At 42.2% G+C, this 10000-nt stretch overlaps 1 protein-coding gene across 2 annotated transcripts in view; it reads left to right on the plus strand.

Annotated features, from left to right (window-relative positions):
- Positions 1–10000, plus strand: part of LOC127008756 (nephrin-like) — a 102329-nt gene that overhangs the window by 38131 nt on the left and 54198 nt on the right. For both annotated transcript variants that reach the window (XM_050881122.1, XM_050881123.1), the window contains exon 3: positions 5213–5392. In XM_050881122.1, the coding sequence (XP_050737079.1) occupies positions 5213–5392 (180 nt within the window). The remainder of the gene's footprint in view (positions 1–5212; positions 5393–10000) is intronic.

The raw sequence follows: 10000 nt of genomic DNA on the forward strand, positions 1-10000 counted from the left end.
GGAGAGGGAGAGAAAAAGAGAGGGGAGAGGAGGGAGAGAGGGCCATTTCAGATGAAGGAAGGGAGGGAGGAAAGAACAGAAGGGAGGGAAGAATATTTTTCCCTCCATCGTTCTTTAAGAGAGAGGGAGAGAAAGGAAAAGAAAGGGAGGAGAAGGAGGAGGTGGAGGAGGAGGAGGAAGAGGAAAAGTACGAAAGTTATTTTAAGATCGTTTGTAGAGGAGAGAAGAAGGAGGAGGAGGAGGAGGAGGAGGAGGAGGAGGAGGAGGAGGAGGAAAAGAGAAAGAGGGGGAGGCATTGAGAATCTAATGGAGATGAAGGAAGAGAGAGAGAGAGAGAAATGGAGAAAAGGAAGAAAGGGAAGCAGAGTGTAGCAATAAAGAGAGAGAGAGAGAGAGAGAGAGAGAGAGAGAGAGAGAGAGAGAGAGAGAGAGAGAGAGAGAGAGAGAGAGAGAGAGAGAGAGGAACATGTTATCAGGATTCAGAGGAGGAAGAGCAGGAAGAAAGAGGATTTGAGGGAAGAGAAGAAGAGGAGGAGGACGAAGAAGAGGAAGAAGAAGAAGAGGAAGAGAGAAGAAGAAGAAACTTGGATCATTCCCAGAAATTTTCCTCCATTTATTATTTTTTGTCTCTCCATCTCTCCCTTTTTCGCTTAATAAGGACATTACAATCAACATTAACAATAAAAAACAACAAAAACAACATGAGTAAGCAGAAGAGGAGGAGGAGGAGGAAAGGAGAAGGAGGAGGAGGAGGAGGAAGAAAATACAGGAAAACAAGAAAAGGCAAGAACAGAAAAAGAAGAATAAGAAGGAAAATAAGGAAAAGGAGAAAAAGATAAGGAAGAGGAAGGGAAGGAATGAGAAGAAAAGTAACCAGAAAAAAAGGAAAAGAAGAAATATAGAATAACAAAACAAAGATTAAAGAAGAAAAACAAGAATAAACAGAAAAAAAGAAAGAAATATTAAATAAAAAATAAAAAATGCCCATTATATCCTGACCACTACCACCCTCACCACCCTCACCACCACCACCACCACCACCAAACTAACCAAACACTAATGAAGATAATAATAGTAAAACTCTAACCAAGCGACCAACCGACCGCCTAACCGACTGACTGACTGCCTGACTTCCTTTCCCAATCCCCAAAACCTCAAATCCCTCACCGCGCGAATTCCTCCACTTCGAAACTACCTCGAATATTTGCGTCTCCTGTTTCAAGTTTCGGTTCTCAAGTGCTTCGGGGGATAGATACTTGAGCACTCGACACGCGCGCACACACACACACACACACACACACACACACACACACACACACACACACAGTAGTTTCGAAAATGCAGAAGGCTATTTTTTTTTCGTCTATTACAAACCTCACGAAGCTCGCCATTCCCCGATCCGAAATTTCAAAGGACACGAGTTCCTGGCACGTACGAATTGCCGAGAGGAGGAGGAGGAGGAGGAGGAGGAGGAGGAGGAGGAGGACAGAAAGGAAGAGGAGGGACAGAAAGTGGATAGAATGAAGAGGAAAGAAAAATGACAGGAGGAAAAGGAGGAGAGAGAGAGAGAGAGATGCTCTCTCTCTCTCTCTCTCTCACACCCTCTGTAGCCATGGTGACGGGGTAAGGAAAGTTATGGCTGTCCGTCTTCTGGGTCTCGCCTAGACGTATTAGCTGAAACGAGGCGGACGATAGACTGGCAGGAGACGAGGGAAGGGTTAAGAGGTGTGGGAGAGTGTACGGGGTGTGTAAGGCAAGGTTAGGCAGGGTTAAGATGGTGTCGGAGTTTGTAGTGGAGTGTGGCAGTGCTTTTGAAGGCGTAGGGAGTTGTAGGGAAGTTAAGCAAAGTGTTTGGAAAGGTTAAATGGTTGTAGGCATATATAGGAAAGGTTAGGTTAGTGTAGGGAAGGGTAAGAAAGGGTAGGGAAAGGTTGGATTTGTAGGGAAGTCTAGGAAGAGAGTGGGAAGATGATAGGAAGGAGTAGAAAATGTTAGAAGCGATAGAGAAGTGTAGATAGGTCGTAGGTCCTCCCTCTTTCCTATATCTCCTACAACCTTGTCTAATGTTCCCCCTCTTCCTCCCTCTTCCCTTTCCTCCTCCTATTCCGGCCTCTCCCTCTCTCTTTCTCTTTTATCTCCGCCTCTCTCCTCTTCCCTTCCTTCCCTTCCATTACAGCCTCTTCCCCTATCATCTCCTCCTCCTCCTCCTCCTCCTCCTCCGTAACAGCCCAGCACGACGTAAGGATGAATATTTTGAGGGCAGACTGACATGTTTTCGCGGCCTCCACTTGGGGCGCTCAAGACCTCGCTCCTTGGAAGGCACTTGTGAAATTCTCTTGATATATATAAATTTGGGGCGTGAATTGGAAGGGGAGGAGGGGGGAAAGGGAGAGAGGGAAGGAGGAAGGGGCAGTGAAAGAGAGGGAGGGTTAGAGAGAGAGAGAGTGTGTGAGAGAGAGAGAGAGAGAGAGAGAGAGAGAGAGAGAGAGAGAGAGAGAGAGAGAGAGAGAGATGGGGGGTAGGGGTGTTAGAGATAATTGAAAGGTAAAAGGTGAGTGAATGGATAGGGAAAGTGGGTCATTTTCTTTAAGGGAGAGAGAGTGAAAGAGAGAGAGAGAAAAAGGTAATATTTTCTTAATTTAATCTCTCTCTCTCTCTCTCTCTCAAGTGTGTGGGTCTGATTGGGTCGCTGGATCTTAAAATAGAGGAGGAGGAGGAGAAGGAGAAGGAGGAGGAGGAGGAGGAGGAGGAGGAGGACGAGAATGAAGATGATAATAATGAAGATAATGAATAAAAATAAGAAGAAAGGAAAGATAAAAAGAATAAAGAAGAAGAAGAAGAAGAAGAAGAAGAAATTGGAAGGATCATTAAGAGGAAACTGAAGATAAAATAAATGCGAAGAAAACGAAGACAAAGAAAATGGGAATGAGGAAGAAAAAAAAGAGGAGGAAGAGGAGGAGGAACAAGAAGAGGAAGAGGAGGAGGAGGAGGAGAAAAAGTAAGGAGGAAGTCAATAAGAGAAAGCGAAGATGAGGAGACAAATAGAGAGAGAGAGAGAGAGAGAGAGAGAGAGAGAGAGAGAGAGAGAGCATCCACCCACCTCTATCATAAACCTTTACCGGCATAGGATCTCAAGGGACTCACAATGCTCTAAGATTTAATCCGATCCTCTACTTGAAATATAGAAGGAATCGAACGCCGGTACAGAGGTTCGAGACTTTATACCAACAGCCAACAGTAAATAAAAATAATAATTGTTTACGAGTGGCCTGGGAGAGAGAGAGAGAGAGAGAGAGCTGGAGCTGAAGATAACTCTACATTGCCATCGTAAAACCAACTATCTCTCTCTCTCTCTAAAAGTTCCATAAATAATTCATCTCTTCATCGACTTTTCTTTCTTTTTTTTCCTTTTTTTACTTTTTTCCTCCTTCTTTTTTTCCTCCAGCGATAATTTTCTTGCCCCGAGTTTCTTCCCTGTTTACCTTTCATGACTTGCTAATTACCTTGTGCTCACCTGCCTTGCCTTACCTGACCTTACCTTACCTGAACTTAACTTAAACTACCTCACCTAATCTTATCTTACCTTTCCTTACCTTACCTTACCTTACCTTACCTTACCTGAACTTAACTTAAACTACCTCACCTATCCTTAATTTACCTTACCTTACCTTACCTGAACTTAACTTAAACTACCTCACCTAACCTTACCTTATTTTACCTTACCTTATCTTACCTTACCTTAACTTACCTTGCCTAACCTTACCTGACCTGAACTTAACTTAAACTACCTCACCTAACCTTACCTTACCTTACTTTACCTTACCTTACCTTGCCTAGCCTTACCTTACCGTACCTTACCTTACCTGAGCTTAAACTACTTCACCTTACCTTACCGTACCTTACCTTACCTGAGCTTAAACTACTTCACCTTACCTTACCGTACCTTACCTTACCTTACCTAACTTTACCTTTCCTTACCTTGACTTACCACACCTTACCTTACCTTAACTAACCTTACCTTAACTTGCCATGTCCCTCAGCCTTGTCTCATTTTCCTCATTTTTTTTCCTCATTCTCTCTTATTTTTCTATTTCCCTTTTGCTTTTTTTCTCGTGTTTTAGATTTTTTGTCACTTTTTCTTTTGTCATCTCTTTCTCTCTTTTCTCTCCCTCTCTCCCTCTCTCCCTTCCTCATCTCTCTGACACACTCCCTCAGTCAGTCTTTCTCTCTCATCCCTTCCCTCCGCCCTTCCTTCCTCTCCCTCCTCTCCTCTCTCTCTCTCTCATCCCTCTTTCATCCCTTCCTTCCTCCTCCCTCTCCTCCCCCTCCTCTCTATCTCTCTTCCGTCCCTCCCTCCCTCCACGAGTCGGGTAACAAATAAGTCAAACACGGCCCGATGTGACCCACGCCTCTGATTCACGAGTTGACTCAGTTTCGGATTTTCAGTGATTTCGGGGCCGAGTTTTTAAGCTGAGGCGAGGCTTTTTCTTTCTTCTTTTATGTGAGGGTATTTTGAGGGGGTTGAAGGGGGAGGAGGGGGGGAAGAGGGGGTGCGATGGGGGGTCGTTTTGTCTGTGAATTTCTCTTTTTTTTTTTAGATTTTTGCAGGGGAGGAGACTAACGCACCTTTTTGTTACAGTAATACCTCTAGTTCCCATTTCTGACCTCGCCTCTGACCTGATCTTTCACCTTCCATATCCCTAACATCGGTAAACTAACGTCTCCCTTTTCCTCCCTTCCACACAGGCTTCAAGTACAGTCATTTCCCTTCAAGCAGACTTCCAATACAGTCCTATACCTTTCTTTAGCCTTCAATAGCTTTCTTTGGCCTTCCATCTCCCTAACTTCGATAAACTAACGTGTTAACCTTCCTTCTCTCTCCCACCAGGCTTCAAGTACAGTCATTTCCCTTCAAGCAGACTCCCAATACACTCCTGTACCTTTCTTTTGCCTTCCATCTCCCTAACTTCAATAAACTAACGTGTCCACCTTCTCTCTCCCACCAGGCATTTCCCTTTAAACAGACTCCCACTACACTCCTATACCTTTCTTTAACCTTCCATCTCCCTAACTTCGATAAAGTAACGTGGCCACCTTCTCTCTCCCGCCAGTCATTTTCCTTCAAGCACACTCAATACACTCCTATACCTTTCTTCAGCCGTCCATCTCCGTAAGTTCAATAATCTAACGTGTCCACCTTCTCTCCCACCAGGCTTCAACCGCAGCATCCCCGGCTTCCCGCGCTACACGGTCCTCGGGGAAGAGTCTGCCGGCATCCACAACCTCCGCATCACCGACGTGCGCATGCTGGACGACGGCGAGTTCCAGTGTCAAGTAACGCCCTTCGGGAACGCCAGAGCCATACGACACGCCGCCAACCTCACCGTCCTGCGTAAGTGTTGGCGGTGTTGCTGGTGTGTCGGTGTTGGTCAGGCGGTGTGTCTGTGTTGGGTGTGGTTATGGGAGTGTTTGTTTGTGATGTGGTTGTGATATGGTTGTAATTTGGTTATGTGGTTATGATTTGGTTGTGATAGTCGAGATTTGGTTGTGATATGGTTGTGATTTGGTTGTGATATGGTTGTGATAGTAGGAATTTGGTTGTGATATGGTTGTGATTTGGTTGTGATATGTTTGTGATATGTTTGTGATTTGGTTGTGATATGTTTGTGATTTGGTTGTGATATGGTTGTGATAGTCGGGATTTGGTTGTGATATGGTTGTGATAGTCGGGATTTGGTTGTGATTAGGTTGTGATAGGATTGTGGGTTGGTTGTCATGGGATTGTGATTTGGCTGCGATGTGGTTGTGGTTTGGTTGTTGTTTTGTTTATGCTGAGGTGAGATTTCTAGTTTTTTTGAGGTTATATTTTTTTTTATTTGTGTTTTATTCAGTTATTTCTTTTTGATACTGGTTTGAATTTTGTCTTTTTTGCATTTCATTTGTATTATTTTCCGTCATTTTTAAGTTTTTTTCCCGGAATTTTTATTTTTTTACGTTTTTTGTGTGTTTTTATTTTTCCTTCATCTTTCTCTCTTTTAAATGCCTGACTCCCTTTTATTCTTCTCTCTTTATTTCCCTTTTTTCCCCTCGAGTCAAATTTTCCCGTGGTAATATTTTCCCTTCCTTTTTTTCCTTCTGTAAGTATTCAAAATATTTTTTCTTTTCGCCTTATCTCGGTTTCTGGCCTCCTCCTTTCCGTCCTTTCCTTCCTGTTTACTCTCCTTTTTTTCTTCTTTTTTTCTTCTTTTTCTTCCTCTTTTTTTGTCCTCCTAAGTATCCAAAACTTCCGCGGCTCACGTTCGAGTTTACTTTGTCTTCTCCTTGTTTGTTTTCTCTTTGTTTTTCTTTCCTCTCTTGGTTTGCTTGTTTTTTTCTTCTTCTTTCTTCCTCCCACTGTCTCTCTCGCTCTGTCGTTGGCTCGCTCACTCTCATCCAACCTTGTAACGAGTTCATTTGTAAAGCATTTGCTATTATTATTATTCTACTAACTCAACCTACCGATATATATAACCTTGCAATAAGCCATCTTCCATATCTAACTCTATTCTGTTCTCGTAAATCCATTCATAAAGTATTTCCTATTCTTATTATTATTAACTCAACTAACCACTATATATAACCTTGCAATAAGCCATCTCTCATATCTAACTTTCTATTCTATTCTCGTAACTCCATTCATAAGTATTCCCTATTATCCTCCTTATTAATCCAGTTTTTCCAAGCCATTCCGCCCTGCACTCAGTCATTTCCCTTGTCTAACTTTCTATTGAGCTTACTATTCTTCGTATTAACCCAACTTTCCTCTCTCTATAAGCCATTTCCCTCGTCCCACCTCCATTCATAAAGCAACGCCTTTTATCCCCCTTATTAATCCAGTTTTTCCAAGCCATACCGCCCCGCACTAAGTCATTTCTCCGGCCCGTTAGTCTGCCTCGCTTAGGGAATGCCTCACACACCCGCTCCCCTTTCTCCCGGCCTCCCCGCGTCACTCATCCCACGGGTCGTCACTCAACGCATTCCTCCGGTCATTACTCAGCGCTCTTTTCACGAACACTTTGCCGGCAGCCTCGTTAGTGTCTCCCATTTACCTGGATGATGTCATTTGCCAACGTCACCTGTCATCGGATCGCGGCAATAATTATCTCTCATCACCTCTCTCTCTCTCTCTCTCTCTCTCTCTCTCTCTCTCTCTCTCTCTCTCTCTCTCTCTCTCTCTCTCTCTCTCTCTCTCTCTCTCTCTCTCTCTCTCTCTCTCTCTCTCTCTCTTACCTGTCCTACCTGTATACCCGCCTACCTGCCTACCTGCTTACCTGCTAGCTTTTATTTCTGCTGTATCAGTCAAGTGTTTTCATCCTTAACTGACTGACTGACTGACTGAATGAATGAATGAATGAATGAATGAACAACCACGCGCACACACACACACACACACACACACACACACACACACACACACACACACACACACACACAGAGAGAGAGAGAGAGAAAGAGAAAGAGCAAGCCATTCCGCCTACCAGCATCCTCCTCTTCTAAATATTCCTTGGGAGCGCTCGAAAGGAAAACGACCTTAGGAATTGAAATCCGTAAGGCATCGAATTCAAGGCTCTGGGAATGAATACTCTTGAAGCCGGAAGGAATGGCGGGAAGCTTAGAGTCCTGGGGGGAAGTAGGAACCCTGAAGGACTCCCCCAGACCCCAAGGAAGCCTCAGGAAGCCCCAAAGAAGCCCCAAGGAAGCCCAGACGCCACAGAGAAAGACCTGAGCAGTATATAAATTGGATAAAAATGAGACTTAAGAGAAGAGGAGAGATAAGAATGCAAGGAGAGAGAGGGGGGGGGGTAAAGAGAGAGAGAGAGAGAGAGAGAGAGAGAGAGAGAGAGAGAGAGCAACGGGAGATGACCAAATATCTTTCGTTCGCCAGCCAGTGCTCTCTCTCTCTCTCGCTCTCGCTCTCGCTCGCTCTCGCTCTCTCCCCTCTCCTTGTATCAGTTTTCACGTTTTTCAACAATATTTTTACGAAGACGCCGAATATTGCGCACACACACACACACACACACACACACACACACACACACACACACACACACACACACACACACACTAGTTTTTTTCGCCCTTATCCAATTTTGTCTCGCTCGCCTTCATGGAAAACAAAGACATAGAGAGAAGAAAAAAATTGCGAGAAATGAAAAAGATAAAAAGAAGAAAAAAATTGGAAATATCAGAAGAAAGGAAGAGAAGGAAGAAGGGAAGGGAAGGGAGGGGAGGAGAAGAGAGAGGGAGAGAATGGGAGAGGAAAGAGATAAGGAGAGGAGAAAGAAAAAGGACAAAAGAGAGAGAGAGAGAGAGAGAGAGAGAGAGAGAGAGAAAAGGAAGTAGGAAGTGTAGGAAGAACAGAAAGAGGGGAATAGGTGAGAGAGAGAGAAGGAAGTAGGATGTGGAGGAAAGAACAAGAGGGGAAAGGTGAGGGGACGAGAGAGAGAGAGAGAGAGAGAGAGAGAGAGAGAGAGAGAGAGAGTAAAAAATCATTGTTGTGCTTTTATTAAATTTTCTCTTCAAATCACTCACTCGTTTTCTTTTCTTTTTTTTCCCTTCACAACCTTTTTCCTTATTTTTTTTTCCTTCCCAAATTCTTGCTTTGATTTTTTGTTGGTTCCTTGACAAGCTGATTTTTTTTCCTTCTTTTATTCTTCTTTTCTTCTTCCCTCGGCGCGTTCATTAATTTTACGCCTTTCATGTACTTTTCTCTCCCTTTTATTCGTTTTTTTTTTCTTATATTTTTTTTCTTTTTTCATTCAGATTTCTTTACTTGATCACTTTCTTTACATCCCTCGTTTATTTATTTTTCCTTCTAATTTTATTTATCATTCTTTTTCCTAGTCACATATTTGTTACGTCTATTCTTCTTAATATTTTTCCTTTTCCAATTTTGTTTTTCATTTTGTTTTTCAGTTTCTTTTATATTTTCTACTTTTTTCTTCCTAACATTTTTCCTTTTCCAGTTTTATTTATCATTCTTTTCCCTTTTCACATATTTTCTACGTCTATTCTTCTTAATATTTTTCCTTTTCCAATTTTGTTTTTCATTTTGTTTTTCATTTTCTTTCATATTTTCTACTTTTTTCTTCCTAACACTTTTCCTTTTCCAGTTATATTTAGCATTTTTTCTCCTTTTCCCATAATTTCTACGTCTATCCTTCTTATTTTTCCTTTTCCAGTTTTATTTGGTTATTTTTTTCTCCTTTTCCGATATTTTCTAAGTCTTTTCCTATTATTTTTCCTTTTTCAGTTTTATTTATCATTTTTTTCTCCTTTTCTGTCATATTTTCAACGTCTATTCTTTTTATTATTTTTCCTCTTCCATTTTTTTCTTTTCATTTTCTTTCATATTTTCAATTTTTTCCTTCCTAATATTTTTTTCCTTTTCCAAACTTTCTCTTTTTTTCATTTATTTACGATTTTTTCTCATTTCCTTTTATTATTTTCCTTTGAGAGAGAGAGAGAGAGAGAATGAGGTTTGGAAGCTTTCATCTATCTCTCTTTGTAGTATTGTTGTTGTTGTTGTTGTTGTTATTGTTATTATTTTAAAGCTTTAGAGGAAAACTGGTTTGCTTCAATACCCCTCCTCCTCCTCCTCCTCCTCCTCCTCCTCCTCTTCCCCCTCCTCTTTTCCTCCTGTCCCCTCTCCTCTTTTTCCTCTCCTTGTTTCTCTTATTTGTTCTTTCTTGTATCTCTTTCTCTTTCTCTCTCTCTCTCACTCTGTTTTCTTTTTTCTCTTATTTTCATGTGACCGTGTTCTCTCTCTCTCTCTCTCTCTCTCTCTCTCTCTCTCTCTCTCTCTCTCTCTCTCTCTCTCTCTCTCTCTCTCTCTCTCTCTCTCTCTCTCTCTCTCTCTCTCTCTCTCTCTCTCTCTCTTTCCTTTCATTTTTTAATTTTCTCTCTTTCTCTTTATTTTTTCTCCTCTTCCTCCTCTCTTCGTTTCTCTCTTCGTCCATTG

This window comes from Eriocheir sinensis, chromosome 38, assembly GCF_024679095.1.
Source record: "Eriocheir sinensis breed Jianghai 21 chromosome 38, ASM2467909v1, whole genome shotgun sequence".
NCBI classification, from domain to species: domain Eukaryota; kingdom Metazoa; phylum Arthropoda; class Malacostraca; order Decapoda; family Varunidae; genus Eriocheir; species Eriocheir sinensis.